Source organism: Vicugna pacos, chromosome 25 (genome assembly GCF_048564905.1).
Source record: "Vicugna pacos chromosome 25, VicPac4, whole genome shotgun sequence".
NCBI lineage: Eukaryota > Metazoa > Chordata > Mammalia > Artiodactyla > Camelidae > Vicugna > Vicugna pacos.
The window spans coordinates 39328423-39344442 of record NC_133011.1 but is presented as its reverse complement, the minus strand read 5'-3'; the positions used below and the strand labels follow the sequence as shown (position 1 = coordinate 39344442).

Genomic DNA, 16020 nt, shown 5'->3' with positions numbered 1-16020 from the left:
GCGTCCCTTGCCGGGCCCCACTCCCCCTTTCTGCGCATCCACCCTGATCTCCGGGGGCGGGGCGGGGCGGGGTGGGGGCTGGCTCTCTACCTCCATGTGAAGGCTCTGGGGCCCCGGGCTGAACAGGAGGGGGTGCACCAGGCAGGGCTGGGCAGGCAAACCAGTCCAGCCAGTGCGACAGAGCTGCCTGGGATGGGGCCCTGGGCGTGGGTGTGAGTCAGCGGCCCCAGGCAGGAGAAATGCTGGGGAGGAGTCTGTCTGGAGCCTCCCTCCCAGCAGGAAGCTCAGGGGACGCCAGCACTCAGGCTGGCTCTGCACCCCCTCCCCTAGTCCATCCCCAGGGATCCAAAGGGTGGCCAGGTGGGGGCTCCTCAGGTGGACACCCAACCAGGACAGTCTCAAGAGCCCTGCCCCACCTCAGGGCAGGTCCACAAAATGCCATCTGGGCCTTTCAAAGTTCAATTTCTTCCACCAGCCCCCAGCGTGGCCTGCTTCCAGCAGGAGTCCACCCCGAGGGGCGACTGGGTCCATCTTCTCCACAGACCAACCCAGGCAAGCTCCTCTGAGCATGCTGGCTGGGGGCTGGTGTGCTCAGTGTGGGCAGAGGCCAGGGACCCCTATGGTGGTTGGGTTAGGATTGTCTGGGGCCAGTGAGTGTCTTGTCTGAATGGTGAGTGCGGCTGGGAATGCAGCTCCTAGCCCCGTGGGCTGGAGTTGGAGTTTCTGCGAGCAGGGGTGGACGGGGTGGGACGGGGTGGGGGGCACCGGTGCCCGCCCAGGGCAGGACCAGACTCGTCGCTACACACAGCCAGAGGTCTGGCTGCCGAGAGTCACCTCCTCCAGTTTCTCTCTGTCTCCCTCCCTGTCTGGCCAAAGGGGCCTGTGCCCGTGCAGTCCTGCGCCGTGTCAGCATGTTAGTCAGCCTTTGCGCCCAGGTGACGAGCCGCCGCGCCGCCGAGTCCCTGTAAACTCCCTGGCGTGGCCCAGCCCGCTGAGTGGGGCCTGTGAGGCCCACAGACAGAGCCCAGGCCAGAACCTCAGCGCTGTGGGCACCAGCCAAGGGGAAGGGCAGACCCAAGGGGCCGCAGCAGCAGAGGCCCACCGTGGCCTCCCAGGGTTGCCCTCTGAGCCCACCTGATCAAGGCCGGCCAGCTGATGAGCCGGGGCCCCCAGGGAGCAGACACCTGGTAAAACAGGCACCAGATTGGAGCCATGTCTGGGAAACGAAGTCGAGCTCGCAAACCCCGGGCCAGGAGGTCGGGCAGGGCACGGCAGGCCACAGGGCAACAGGGCCCTGAGGCCAAGCCCCCGCCCCCCGCCACAAGGGGCCCTGGGGACCAGGCGGGGGTGGCCCCTGTGGGGCACGTGACCAGCAGCAAGCCGGCTCCCCGGGGACACCCCAGGGTGGCCAGACCAGAGCGGCCACAGGTAGCCGAGCGGCCAGAGCAGGCCGCTGTACTGGGCTCTGAGCTGGCGCTAGTCCCCGCTGCGGGCATGGAAGGCTGTGGGGCAGAGGACCTCATGCCAGGCCTGGTCCCCGAGCTGCTGAGGCTGCATGAGGTCCAGCTGTGCCTGGCCCAGGAGCAGCTGCTGCTGGAGGACCGCCGGCGGCAGGTCCAACTGCAGATGCAGCTGTGGCAGGAGGAGCAGCTGTGGCTGCAGCAGCTGTGGCAGGAGGAGCAGGCCTGGGTGCGCGTGGAGGGGCTGGAGCTGGCTATGGCCCTGGAGCAACTCCGGAGTGAGGGCCTCGAGGAGCTGCAGACCCAAGGCCAGGTAAGGCCTGGAGGCGACGTAGGGGATGGGGGAGGCCCCTGACAGTCTGTGGGGGTGTGGTGACCATGCGATCAACTGACAGGTCCTGCAGAGGGCCAGAAGGCCGGAGTCCAGCCGACTGTGCACTGCGGCACATCTGGGGGCCCATATTCACATTTGCAAGGTGAGGCTGGTGCCCACCATACTGCAAAGACCATGTGACAGACCTCGCAGGCCGGCCCGATGCTCAGCAGCCAAGGGCACCCAGGGAGAGTGCTTGTTCAGGGAAACTGAGGCAGAGGTATGCCTGCAGAGGACCCAGGCCTCCTGGCCAGGTGGGCCAGGGCAGTGCTTGGGATGCTCAGGGTGCGGGCCAAGTTGAGGGCCTAGGTGGACGGTCAGCAGGTAGCAGAACTGAGGAATACCCACCCCCCACCGCCCTGACACATCTTCCTGGCTGGCGTCCTGGTCCACCTGCCCTGCCTCCTGTTTATTGCAGAGCCTGTTCCCAGGGCTTCAGATGGCGGAAGCAGCACGCGCCTGAGCCTGTCATCCTCATTCCAGGAGGGCTACTGCCTCAGACGCGGCTGGGGCTATTTTGGGGAATTAGGGTCTAACTCGGCTTGGCATGGAAGAGTAGTGACCATGATCCCGCTGGGCCCTGCGATCTGGGAGCCCTCTGGGGTCCAGGCCCACTCCAGGCAGAGGGACTGCATTGGAGGAACAGAGGACAATGTTCCCGTACCAAGTACAGACCCCAGTACAGGCCTGGGTGCTGGAAAGACCCAGAGCCACAGCCTGGAAGGTGTTGGCCGCGTAGCTGAGAAGTCAGATGAGTGCTGTGACAGAGAAGAAATGGGACACAGAGAAGAGGAGTGACAACGGGTGGGGTAGGCGTGGAGGAGGTGCTCTTCCCAGCCCATAGCAGGCCTGAGCCAAGGGCAAGCCATCACCATTCAGCCTGAAAGTGGGCCTGAGGGAGCAGCAGTAGACAAGGAAAAGCACAGGATGGCCCAGGTGGAGCAGAGGGTCAGAGTGGACCACACACTTAGTCCGAGAATCCCCAACATGGATTCCAGCCCTGCTCTATTTCAGAACCCATATTCAGTCCACATGGGCCTGCTTCTCATTTCATGTGTTCTAAAGCTGTGCTCCTCTGAACACTGTCCCTGGCACCCAGCCCCAGCCCTGGGGTACAAGACTCAGGGTCAGAGTCTGGAATGGACATCTGAGCTCTGAATCCTCAGTCCACTACACCCAAGCCCAACTCAGAACTCCCCTGAAGGCCATTCTCAGAGGGAAGGGTCTTTCCAGAGGGAGTGTCCCTGGGTGGCTGCACAGCATGTGTCACAGGTCAGAGGTGGAGTGGGGTCCCCAGAGGTCGGAGGCTCACACTCACTGGCAGCAGTTTTCAGCTTGGCTCTGGGGACGGACATCTGCCACTTCCTTGACACAGCTTTGGGCGCTCCCTTCTTGCTGCTCATTCTTCTAGGGGTGGGTAGGAAAGGTCAAGGAGAGTGTGCCCAGAGCAGCAGAGGCAGTGGGGAACGGTCTGTGTGGACAGTCAGCAGGTGCTGAACCTGGGGACACAGGATCATACCCCCCAACACAGCTTCCCTCCACCTTCCTGGCCCACCTGCCCACCCCTAGGTATTGGCTTGTGTGTGCCCAGCAGCTTGAGCGGGAATGTTTGGCAAGAACATCTGGTCACAGCTTGTCCCCTTCACCCTCACTCACCTGCTCCGTCCACCCCTGGCTCACCCATCCTCACCCTAGAGTTAATGTCAGGTACCCATCTCTCTGCTCCAGACCACTGGGCTGCTGGCTGGGCCAGCATCATCCTAAACACAAGCCTAAGCCCAGCGCTGCTCTGCTGGAGTCTCCGGGCCTCCCCACCGCCTCCCGCCCAGCCAAGGCACTGACCCCTCTGTGCCCCCAACCCTCTCTTGTCTTGGCCTGGACAGGGGCTGTTGTCAGGGCCTGGAAGCAACACCCCTCTCCCTAGTCCACTCAGCTGACACCGAAGTTCATTTCCCCCCCTGGGGGGGCTCTCCTGCCCAAGCTGTGTCGGGGTCCTCTCACCTCCCCCACTGCATAGGTGACTGGCTGCAGCACTATGGCCTGGTCACTGGTTTGACTCCATGCCCATGTTTCCATCGTGAGTGTCACTGAGTGGGGGAAGGAACTAATGAAACTGGGAATGACCCTGAAAACAGAAAATGGGAGGAAGGTGACTGGAGACTGGCAGAAAGAGCACTGAGCATTGACAAGGGAGGGAGAGTGCTTGGGGTGGGAGTGGCAGGGGTAGTGGGACAGATGGTTGAGAGTGGGGCAGTGCCTAAGTCGTGAGTGCCCCTAAGGAGGGTCTGATGAGGAACTGGGAGTGTCTGGGGGGTCAGTGGGGTACTGAGGCACCTAGGGTCAGCTGAGGGCTTCTCTGTGTACACGTGCATGCATGCACCTGGAAGGAGTGTGGGGGGCTCAGAGTGCATGTAGGGTCCCCTGTCCATGTGTCCTTCCAGGGTCTCTGGCTCATGAGGGACTCCCAGTGTTCCTGTAGTGTCCTGTATGCATGCTGGGTTCTGTAGGGGAGGGTCCCTGTTTGTGCATGGGGTCAGGGTAGGAGGAATCCCCCCGTGCATGCGGAGTGTCCTATGTGTGTGGGCACTGTATGTGCCTGGGTGTGGCATGTGTGGGACTTGGTGTTCTTCTAGGGTCCTGTATGGATTTGAGGTTCATGTGCATGGGGGGTCCCTGTGTGTCTGTGGGGTCTCATATATGCGGGGGTAGGTGTATGCACTGGTGGGGGGATTAGTGTGTGTGTGGTATCCTTTGTGCATGCGGGTCCCTATGTCCCTTTAAAATCCTCTGTCTGCGGGTGTGTGCAAGTGCCCTGTGCAGGCAGGTTCTGCTATCCATGTGGAAATGAACATGCCAGTGGGGTCTAGTTATGGGGGTGCTCAGTGCCGGGAGCGGTCTGGGAGGGGACTGGTGTGTGTGGTGAGGGGAGGGGCGGATCACCTGTGTGGGAAGGTCCCTTGTGTCAGTGATTCTTCTATACGTGGGGGGGCTCGGCATGTTGAGGGATCTGGGCCGGCAGGGTCCTGTCTGCCTATGGCGTCCCAGGTACTTGTGGGAATCGGAGTGTGCGCGGGGGATACTCTGTGCGGACGTCGGGGTAGGGGATAGCCGGGTATGGTGGTGGGAGTCCCCTGTGCTCACGGGGTCTCCAGGCCGGGCCCCGCCCGGGGCTCGGCGCCGCCCCCACAGTCTCACCTGCCGCACCTGCCTCCCCCAACTCCGAGGCGAGGGCGAGGCCAGAAGCACCGCCCCTCGAGCCGGGCTGGCCCGTTTCCTAGCGACTGAGCCGGAACTTCCGAGTCTCCCCGACTTCCGGGGCGAGGGTCAGGGGTCAAGCATAGGGACCTTAAGCCTTCGGTGAACAGATGGGCGCCTAGGGGCGCGGGCTCTGGAAGTCGGGGCCTTAGCGCTCTCCGGGGGTACCGGGCCCGGGTCCCCGGGCGCGCCGCCGAGGGGCATGGCCTTGTCCGGGGCGCAGACAGGAGTCCGGGGGCTCCGGGGCGCAGGCAGCGGTCCGGGGGCTCCGGGGCGCAGGCGGGGGTCCCGGGGGCGGCGGGGCGGCGGCGGGCGGGCGGAGGAATGCGGGCGCGCCGCGGGTGGGGCCGCCCCGCCCCCAGGTGCTGCCCGGGCAGGCAGGCGGCAGGGGCGGCGGGCGGGGCGGGGGCGGGCGCGTGAATCAGGCCGCGCGGCGGGCGGGCCGCGGCAGGGAGTGGCTGCCGGACCGACCGGACCGCGAGGCCGCTGGGCGGCGGTCGGCTCCTGCTGCCCTTGTCCCGAGACCCCGCGCACCTGGCCAGGTAGGGCCCCCTCCCCCGGCTCGAGCCGGGCGGGGCGCGCGGAAGGGGGAGGCCGCGGCCGGGGCCGGCGGGATGGGGCGGGGTCGGCCCGACCGGCGCCCCCCGCCGCAGCCTCACCTGGGCTGCCCGCCCGCCTGCACCTGGGCTGGGTCCGCGCGACCCAGAGCGGGGTACTGGGAGTGCGAGCGCGGCCGGGTGTGCTGGGGTCGGGCCCGATCAGCCCGAGCGGAGGGCGAGGGGGTGCAGCTGCCTCGTGTGCCGGTATGGACGTGGGCGCCCTCGCTCGACGCCGGCCCAGGGAAAGCCGAGTAGGAAGGGGCCCACGGCCCGGGTCGAGCCTGCCCAGGCCGTCCCGACCTGCTTCCGCCCTGGCGGCCTAGCTGGAGTCTGGAGAGAGTGCTGGGCCTGGCCTGGACCCTTCCCTAGGGCTCCCCTTTTAGGCCGCCATGGACTGGAGGTGGCCCAAGTGCCCGGGCTCGGACTGGTTCCTTCCATGGGCTGCAGGGATGCCAGAAGGTCCCGGTTCCCTGGGCTGGGGTGGGTGGATGGGGCCCCCGGCCCAGGCAGCTGCTAACATCCTGGGGTGCGCTAACCCCCTTTGGCCCTACAGCTCACCCACTTGAGGTCTGCAAGACTCCTCTGCCCGAATGCCACCCCCAGCCTCCTCCCTGCCGCCTAATTCCTCTGTCTACTTGGTGCAGGGTCTGCTGGCCTCGTGCGATAGGCCCAGATCCCTCCCTCTGGATCCTCCTTCCAGTCACTGAGAACCCCCAGGCCTGCCCTGTGGGAAGGACTTCCGGTGGAAGTCCCTGGTTACGGAGCCCACTGGAACCCTGAGGGCCCTGGAGGCTTTGTCGGCTGGGTCAGAGGTCAGCCTACAAGGAGCGGGATTCCTGCTGAGTCATTGGCTGGGGTCGGATAAGCGCCCCTCCCTCCCTTGGGGCAGGCGTTTGGTAGGCACATGTGTGGACAGACCACTGTTGGGGTTCTCGGTCGCTAGCTGGGAGTGGCTGCTGCCCAATCCATAGTCAGGGGTGTACAGATTAATGAAAGGAAACAGGCAAAGTAATAAGGCAGGGCCAGGCCACCTGGTGTGCTCACGCTGTGCAGGCGTCCCTTCCTGAACAGTCCTGTCAGCTGACAAGGTTTCTTGCCTACCCTGGGATGCCCCCACCATGCGCTGCACGCATCCCGGACAGTTCCTGCCAATTTCCCTCCTCCGTGAAGTAGGAGAGTGTTGGATCCCTTCTCCATCCCTCCCTGACTTGGAAAGTGGCACCCTCAAAGGTAGTCAGCAGGGTAGTGCCCCCTCCCAGTCAGATACACTGCAAGATAACACATCCTGTTGTCAGATACCGGCTGAGACCCTGGTACAGACAGGTCCATACCTCACAGCCCTGGGCAGCCAGCCTCAGTCTGGTCCTGGACAGTGTGGCCACCCAACACGTAACCAGATGCAGTCAAGGGATGGTGCCCCCACAAAGGAATGGCAGAGCAGCTTTTCCTCAGACAATCAGACCAGGGAGCAGACCTGCCTGGTGTGACTGAATGGCACACAGAGGTATCCATGTCACATTCAGTTAGCCTGCCACCCCCTGGGGAAGACAGGAAAGGTTCCCCAGGTTGGCCTGACCCCCAACATTCTCGAGCAACTGTCTCCAGCTGGCCATTGACCCCGTCCAGTGCACCTGGGTGGGGCACGGGGCACCACCCCTGGGGGGCTGTCTGGCAGTACCAGTATTCAGGAAGCTACAAGCTAGGCAGGGTTGGGGTCCTGCAAGGAGCAGCAGGGGCATGTGAACAGTACCCTGGGCTCTCCTTCCAGCTTAGGGGGTTGAGTGTCCAGGTACTTCAGGGGTCCTGGACCTGGCCTTCCAGGGCCAATGATGGCTTTCTGCCACACAGGCATGCCCTGTAGAGGCAGGTGGGCTGGAGCAGAGTCAGTGAGGCATGGGTGATGGTGTGAAGTTGGGGTGAGCAGTGAAGGTGGAGAGACACATCAGAGCCCAGGATGAACCCACTGGCCACAGCAAAGGGCTCTGACTTCTTCCGGAGTACAGCAGGGAGTCCGGCAGCAACCAGAAATTTGGAAAGGTCACCGCTGCCACACAGGGCTGGGCTTGGCAGAGACAGGCCTCCAAGTTCCTGCCAGGGTGGGAAGTATGGGTCTGGGGAGGAGTGGCACCAGAGGTGTGGCCCAGGGAAGTGGAAGGGTGGGCCAAAGGGAAGGGAGGATCCTGGTAGATGGGGGCAGAGGGCAAGGGTCAGGGTTCAGAGGGCTTAGAGGTCAGTGAGTGAGTGGGGTGTGGGGCTCAGTGTGAGACCCTGCAGGATAGGTCCAGGTGTATATGGGGCTTAATGCTGCATCCCAGGACAAGCTCTGTGTACTGAGCTCACCTTGGGCTAGATATGATATCAGGTCAGTCCTGACAGCTGCGTCTTTCAAAGATTTTATACAAGTTAGTTTTAAAGGTTACACTCCATTTACAGTTATTGCAAAATACTGGCTACAATCCCCATGTTGTACAGTACATCCTTGTAGCCTGTCTTATACCCAACAGTTTGTACCCCCCACTTCCTCCACCCCTACTGGTAACCACTAGTTCGTTCTCTATATCTATGAGTCTGCTTCTTTTTTGTCATATTCACTAGTTTGTTGTATTTTTTAGATTCCACATATAAGTGAGATCACATAGTACTTCTTTCCCTGTCTGATTTACTTCACTTCACTTGGCATATTGCCCTCCAAGTCCCTCCCTGTTGCTGGAAGTAGCAAAAAAATTTTTTTTTTTTTTATGGCTGAGGGCACAGGGAGCAGCCCAGGGTCCCCTGGCACTGGGGACAGAGACACATAGGCAGTGGCCCAGCTTGTCCAGCACCCACAATGCGAGGAGTCATGGAAATGCATCTATGTCATAAAGTTAGAAGAAAAAAGTATAATAATAAAGAATACAGCCTGGATTATATTTTCTTTATGTCCTAAAATATTTTTTTTAATGGAGGAAGGGGCCCACAAAAAGGAAGTGCCTGGGCCACAGAGGCCAGAAAGTAACCCTGCGTGGGGGTTTTGTGGAAGCCAGGGCACAAGGCACTCCTCAGGTCCTGGTGAGAGCAGGGGCCCTGCCAGCACAGCCAGAGCAGCAGGAAACAGATGGCTGGGATGCCTCTGTCTCTGCACACTTCTGATGTCCCCCCAACTAGGGGGCATCCTAGAGTCTGGGGTGCCCTGTAAGGGCAGGGGCTGAACCCCACAGCCCACCCAAGATCTCTGATGGCCCCTTCTATGAAGTGTGTCCACATAGGGTGGGGGTGGGCCCAGAGCCCCTGCCCCTGTAATGTGTCTTCCTGCCCTTCCCCCAGGTCCCTGGCCCCGACATGGCCCGTCGCTCCCAGAGCTCCTCGCAGGGGGACAACCCGCTAGCACCTGGGTACCTGCCACCCCACTACAAAGAGTACTACCGCCTGGCAGTGGACGCGCTGGCCGAGGGCGGCCCAGAGGCCTACAGCCGCTTCCTGGCGTCCGAAGGTGCGCCTGCCTTCCTGTGCCCTGAGGAGCTGGAACACGTGAGCCGCCACCTACGGCCCCCACAGCATGTTGCTCCTGAGCCCCCAGAAGGCAGCCCTCCCAATGTGGACTTGGATGGCTCCTCTGGCACCTACTGGCCTGTGAACTCAGACCAGGCGGTACCTGAACTCGACCTGGGCTGGCCCCTGACCTTCGGCTTCCAGGGCACTGAGGTCACCACACTGGTGCAGCCACCGCCACCTGACAGCCCCAGCATCAAGGACGAGGCTCGAAGGATGATCCGCTCTGCCCAGCAGGTGTGCTGTCACAGGCTTAGCCGGCAGTGGGGAAGGGCAGCCTGAGTCGGACCTTTGAAGCATGAGTAGGAGGGTGAGGGTGAAGGAAAAATGTAAGCATGCCCAATTTAGGAGGCAAGGGTGAGGCCAGGGCTGGCTGGCCAGGCCTCTCCAGCCTTCAGGCCACAGTGATGGTTCCCTGGCCAACTTCCAGGATCACCAAGGGTTTGGTTATCGCAGGCTGCCAGCTTTGCACAGGTGTGCTTGCCCGTGGGCATGGCCAGTGCCCAGAAACTCAGGCTGTGAGGTGGCTTGGCCCCTTCCTTGCCTGGGTCTATTGTTCGGAGAATTCTCTCTGGTCCTGCCCTTGACGCAGCTGAGGCTTCTTCCCCCACCCCAGCACCATCAAACAGCTGGCAGACGCAAAGGGAGCCTGTTAAACCAGGGACACTGCGGCAGCAGATTCAGACGCTGAAGAGCCCCTGTCTCTGCCCCCTGCCCCTCAGGTGGCAGCCGCCTCCCATAGGAAGAACTGGAGCCTGAGGCTCAGCCCTGATGCCTCCCCTGGGGTCCTGGGAGCTCAGCCATCTAAGGCAGCAGGGTCATGGGGGCCTCATCTGCCTTGCCCCCCATTCCCCCACAGGGCCCCATTCCCTCCTGGGATGGGCTAGTGGCCATTTTGCAGTGTTTGTTGGTGATCCAGAGACCCCCGAGGGTGGGGGGCATAGAAGTATGGTGGGGATAGCAGAGGGGTCTGCCCTCTGTCCCTGATCCGACCCCCGCAGGTGGTGGCTGTGGTGATGGACATGTTCACCGACGTGGACCTTCTTGGTGAAGTGTTGGAGGCTGCTGCTCGCCGCGTTCCAGTCTACATCCTCCTAGATGAGATGAATGCGCAGCACTTCCTGGACATGGCCGACAAGTGCCGCGTCAACCTGCACCACGTGGATGTGAGCGACCGGAGGGTGGGGAGGGGGCGGATAGGCGGGAAGGGGTAAGATCCATCTGCAGAGACCTAACACCTCTCCGGTCCCAGTTCCTGCGTGTGCGCACTGTGGCGGGCCCCACCTACTACTGCCGCACTGGGAAGTCCTTCCAGGGCCATGTGAAGGAGAAGTTCCTCCTAGTGGATTGTGCCGTGGTGATGAGTGGGAGCTACAGGTGCGCCTAGCCTCGTTGCCCCGCAGCCCCAGCACCTCCCCATCCGAGGGCCTCCTCTCCAGAAGCCCTCCTCCTGTAGCCCCTGGCACAGCCCTGCCTGCCCCTGCCCCGCCCCTCCCTCCCGCTAACGGCCCCGCCCCTTCCCCTGACTAATCACACCCGCTCCCGCTCACTGGCCTCATCCCACTCCCAGCTTTATGTGGTCCTTCGAGAAGATCCACCGCAGCCTGGCGCACGTGTTCCAGGGCGAGCTGGTCTCCAGCTTCGATGAGGAATTCCGCATCCTCTTCGCACAGTCCGAGCCGCTGGTTCCCTCGGCTGGGGCGCTAGCCCGCATGGATGCCTACGCCCTGGCTCCATACGCCGGCGCTGGGCCCCTCATGGGCGGCCAAGTGACGGGGGCACCGACCCCTTTCTCCTTCCCAAAACGAGCCCACCTCCTGTTCCCACCGCCTCGGGAAGAAGGCCTGGGCTTCCCCTCCTTTCTCGACCCTGACCGCCACTTCCTGTCGGCCTTCCGCCGAGAGGAGTCACCGCGGATGCCGGGGGGCGCCCTGGAGCCGCACGCTGGGATGCGGCCACTGTCACGGCGGCTGGACGCCGAGGCTGGACCAGGCGGGGAACTCTCGGGCCCGCGGGGCTTCCTTCAGGCACGGCACCTAGAGATGGATGCCTTCAAGAGGCACAGCTATGCGGCCGCAGACGGCATGGGCGCCGTGGAGAACTTCGCAGCCGCGCGGCAGGTGTCGCGACAGGCGTTCCTCAGCCACGGTGATGACTTCCGCTTCCAGACCAGCCACTTCCACCGCGACCAGCTCTACCAGCAGCATTACCAGTGGGACCCGCAGCTTGCCCCCGCACGTCCACAGGGCCTGTTTGAGAAGCTGCGCGCCGGCCGCCCTGGCTTCACCGACCACGATGACTTCACCCTGGGCGCCGGGCCACGCTTCCCCGAGCTCAGCCCAGACGGACACCAGCGGCTGGACTACGTGCCGTCCAGTGCGTCGCGGGAGGTGCGCCATGGCTCGGACCCCGCCTTCGGGCCCGGGCCCCGTGGTCTGGAACCCGGCGGGGCCCCACGCCCCAATCTGGGCCAGCGCTTCCCTTGCCAGGCTGCAACGAGGCTAGGCCCAGAGATTGGGCCCGAGGCGGAGCCGGAGCGCAGGGGCGGGCCCGAGGGGCGGGCGGGGCTGCGGCACTGGCGCCTGGCCTCCTACCTGAGCGGCTGCCATGGTGAGGACGCGGGTGACGAGGGCCTGCCTGCACCAATGGAGGCCGAGGCCTATGAAGACGATGTGCTGGTTTCTGGGGGCCGGGTGGCCGCCGGGGACCTACTTCCCTCAGCCTTCCGCGGCGGTGGTGGGGATGGCCCAGATCGCGAGGGCCTGGAGGAGGCAGGCCTTACCAAACAGGATTCTTTCCGCTCGCGCTTGAACCCGCTGATTCAGCGCAGCTCGCGGCTGCGCTCCTCGCTCATCTTCAGTGCCTCGCAGGCTGAGGGGACGGGTGGGGCCGCAGCAGCCACCACGGAAAAGGTGCAGCTGCTGCACAAGGAGCAGGCGGTCAGCGAGATGGTGGGGTCCAGCGGCGAGGCTGTACGCTCTGCTGCCTCCACCAAGGTGGCCGAGCTCTTGGAGAAGTACAAGGGCCCGTCTCGAGATCCCGGCGGCGGCGGCGGCGGCGGCGTGGGGGCCTCAGTCACGGTGGCCAGCCATAGCAAGGCTGTCATGTCCCAGGCGTGGCGGGAGGAGGTGTCGGTGCCTGGTGGCACAGGGGGTGAGCGCCGCAGCCTGGAAAGCTGCCTGCTGGACCTGCGCGACTCCTTCACACAGCGGCTTCACCAGGAGGCTGAGCGGCAACCGGGAGCTGCCACTCTCACTGCCACCCAGCTGCTCGACACCCTGGGTCGGAGCGGCAGCGGCACAGACCGGCTGCCTTCCCGCTTCCTCTCTGCCCAGGGCCACTCCACCTCCCTGCAAGGGCAAGACAGCCCCCCACCAGAGGGGCCTGGAGCTCACCAAGCACCCCACTCTGAGCCAAAAGGGAGTCCCACCTCAGCCTACCCAGAGCAGAAGGGGGGTCCCACGCCTGGGTTCCCCACCCGCAGAGGCAGCCCCACCACAGCATTCACCGAGCAGAAAGGGAACCCCACCTCTGTCTACCCTGAGCGCAAGGGCAGCCCGGTGCCCCCTGTGCCAGAGCGCAGGGGCAGCCCAGTACCCCCTGTGCCAGAGCGCAGGGGCAGCCCGGTGCCCCCTGTGCCAGAGCGCAGGGGCAGCCCAGTACCCCCTGTGCCAGAGCGCAGAGGCAGCCTCACCCTTCCCCTCTCTGGGGAGTCTCCGAAGACCGGGCCCACAGAGGAGGCGGCCGGCGGTCCCATGGAAGTTTTGCGCAAGGGCTCCGTGCGGCTGCGGCAGCTGCTGAGCCCCAAGGGTGAGCGGCGCACAGAGGATGAGGGCAGCTTCCCAGCTCCGCAGGAGAACGGGCAGCCTGAGAGCCCCCGGCGCCCGTCTCTGGGCCGGGTTGACAGCGCAGAGGCCACAACGGGAGATGAGCGGGGCCCGCGGGGACGCGTAGCCTCGGCCACAGCTAACGCCTTGTACAGCAGCAACCTGCGGGACGACACGAAAGCCATTCTGGAGCAGATCAGCGCCCACGGCCAGAAGCACCGGGGAGGCCCCTCCCCGGCCCCGACCCCGACCCCCGCCCATGGCAGCCCCGAGCTAGGCCGCCCACCAGCTGCCAGCGGCCTGGCCCCTGACATGTCCGACAAGGACAAATGTTCAGCCATCTTCCGCTCAGACAGCCTGGGGACGCAAGGCCGGCTGAGCCGCACGCTGCCAGCCAGCGTGGAGGAGCGCGACCGGCTGCTGCGCCGCATGGAGAGCATGCGCAAAGAGAAGCGTGTCTACAGCCGCTTCGAAGTCTTCTGCAAAAAGGAGGAGGCCGGGGGGCCAGGGGCCGGGGAGGGCCCGGCCGAGGAGGACACCAGGGACAGCAAGGTGGGCAAGTTCATGCCCAAGATCCTAGGTACATTCAAAAGCAAGAAGTGAGCCTCCTGGCCCACCAGCCCGGGTTGGGGCGCCTGCTTACTGCGACCTGGCCCTCAGCCAAAGCGGTTTGGAACCCGACTGAGCACAGCCAGAGAGCCCGGCTCAACTTGGGGCTAGCCCGGCTCAACTTGGGGCTCGCCCGGCGGCCAGCCTCCCTGCCTCTTGCCCCCTGGCCTCTCCCCCTGAGGGCTCCAGCCCTCACTGCGCTGCCGTACCCCCCAACTCCACTTCTTCTCTGTCTCAGTCTCTGAACCTTTGGCCTCCCCCTTCTTACACATCTGTCTCTACTGTCTCTTTGGGCTTCACGTCCACTTTGGGTCACCTCAGAGACCCATCTTTCTGTGCCTCAGTCGCCCTTCTCTCAGGTCCTAGTATCTCAGGGCTTCTGTGTCTCAGGGTCCCCTCTGTGCATGGCCTCCTCCCTGTGCTGCTTCACCGGCAGCCTCTCCACTGTCTCCTGGCTGCCCCGTCCTCTCTCCAGACCTCCCACCTGCTCAGGGCCTGTTTGCCCCCACCTCCCTGTCAGGTCACTGAGAGGTCACTTCCTGCCCTGCTCCTTCCCTCACTGCCTCCTGGCACCTGTCTTGGTGGAGGAGGCGGGGGGAGTGTGTGGCCACAGAGGACCCCTCTGTGGGGCAGCCCTACTGAGGAGAGCTGGAAGAGACGTGGCTGCCCCTGCAGCGAGGCTGTGGCCAGCACCTGGTGAGGAGCAAGAGCGCGGGGCCCCAGCCTCACTAAGGGTTCCTCACAGGTGCCATCCCAGCCACACTCGAGAAAGGGGTGGGTGTGGTGCTCTTGTTCTGTGAGGGCAGGGGAGGGGTGCAGTGGCACCTGGGCCCCAGCCCACAAATCCGAGGGGCCTTGGTGCCCTGTGAGGTGGGAGTGGTCCTTGCCCTGCAGGTGGCCAGCAGAGCCCAACCCCACGCTGGTCTGCGTCCTTTCCCTTGTCACCAACCCAAAAATTCTGTCCAGGTCTCCCCACTTAGCCTTCTGGTATCTTTTCACCTCCAGACAGGAACTGTGATCTGGAATGACACATCTTGGCACCAAATGCTTGTAAGTCCCCCACTGTAGGTGCTAGCATTGTTAAATTAGTGTTTGCACTATTTCTTTTTAAATAGTTTTTGTGGTTTGGTTTTTTGTCTTGTTTTGTTTTGTTAGTATAAGAAACCGCAGTTGCTCAGGCTGGGAAAGGAGCTAAGAAGCACAACTGCTGAGTGAGGCAGCAGTTCTGACTGGGCAGCCAGAAAAGGGAGGGTGGTGAGCAAGGGGACACGTGTGCTCCCTGGTGGCTCACAGTCTGGTTACCAAAGTCACTGCCCAGGTAGGGCTGACAGCAGGGACTTTGGTTCAGATAGAAAAGGTGCCTGAGCAGCCAGGCAAGTCGAAGCGTTTCGGGGTCTTCCCGTGCGCGTTGACTAGCCTGGTGCGAGGCCCCTCCCCTGGCCCGGCCTGTTGCTAAGGGAGAGCCCTCGTGGGAGGAGGAGGTTCTGCCTGTGGAGAGGCCAGAGGTCCTCTTGTCTGCACCCTCTGCATCGTGCTCAGTAAGACATATCTCAAATGTGATTCTGCACATTTGGTGTTAATAATAAAACAATGCACAAGATTCCAACATGTTCTCAAATGTACGTATATAAGATAATCACCCGGTTCTGTATTGCAACCTTTAGCCTTAAGGAACTGCCCCGATTTCCCTGCAGACACCTTCACTCATCTCTGTGGGGAGAACTGAAGACCCCGCCCCACCGATACTGCCAACACCTCCACCCGCATTTTGCAGCCCCACACAACCTCCTTCTGCCTCTCAGTCCTTCCTGTAACAGGCCTCACTTCGCCGCCACACTTAGCTGTCTGCTCCCTGTCCTCATGGCCGCCCAACCTGCTGTGGGCGCACCCTTGGCCTGGGTGCCAGGCGGCCCCTTGCCCAGTTGTCTGGGCCTCCCAGGCCCTCCAGCCCCAGTAGTGCTGCCTCTGCACTGAAGGCTGGACTTCTTGGGCCCCTGCTCCTTTCTGGGCAGTGGCACACCTCCCCACAACCTCCTGTGCCCCTGTGCCCATCACCTTTGAGCTATGCCTCAACCTCTAGAAATTCAAACTGCCTCCTTGCAGGCCCATCTCATCTCACCTCCAGGCCAGAACCATGCCTACCTCCCCCATCCTTGACCTTCCCCCAAGTCCAATTCTCTCTCCTTTTTGAATCTCTCTTGCAGCTGCCAGGTCTGGGCCCACCTTCTGCCCAGTTCTCCTCATCCACACCTTGCCCTTCCCCTGCAGTGGCCAGTATCTCCCACAGGCTTCCTGACCCTGGCCTCATCACACAGGCCGAAACCTTAGGCTGTGAGCTCCTTTAGCCAGGTAGGAAGTGACCTCCCTGT

General features: G+C 63.0%; 2 protein-coding genes across 5 annotated transcripts in view; one reads left to right on the top strand and one right to left on the bottom strand.

The window, feature by feature from the left end:
• The window catches only part of IQANK1 (IQ motif and ankyrin repeat containing 1), a 28745-nt gene extending 23465 nt beyond the window's left edge, over nt 1-5280 (bottom strand). Inside the window, 3 exon segments of the mRNA XM_072949947.1 lie at nt 3152-3240; nt 3835-3958; nt 5029-5280. Of these exon segments, the coding sequence (XP_072806048.1) occupies nt 3152-3240; nt 3835-3848 (103 nt within the window). The 5' untranslated portion in view covers nt 3849-3958; nt 5029-5280.
• On the top strand, nt 875-15257 carry FAM83H (family with sequence similarity 83 member H). Of its 4 annotated transcripts, none has more exons than XM_031690364.2 (5): nt 875-1773; nt 8991-9452; nt 10217-10381; nt 10468-10592; nt 10786-15257. In XM_031690364.2, the coding sequence occupies exons 1-5, from the start codon at nt 1213-1215 to the stop codon at nt 13643-13645; spliced, it is 4173 nt and encodes a 1390-aa protein (XP_031546224.2). In that variant the 5' UTR covers nt 875-1212; the 3' UTR covers nt 13646-15257. The 4 variants fall into 4 exon arrangements, with proteins under 4 accessions (XP_031546224.2, XP_072806031.1, XP_072806033.1 ...); XM_072949930.1 differs by lacking the exon at nt 875-1773 and adding an exon at nt 5500-5630; XM_072949932.1 differs by lacking the exon at nt 875-1773 and adding an exon at nt 5682-6583.
• Nucleotides 15258-16020: the final 763 nt, after the last annotated feature.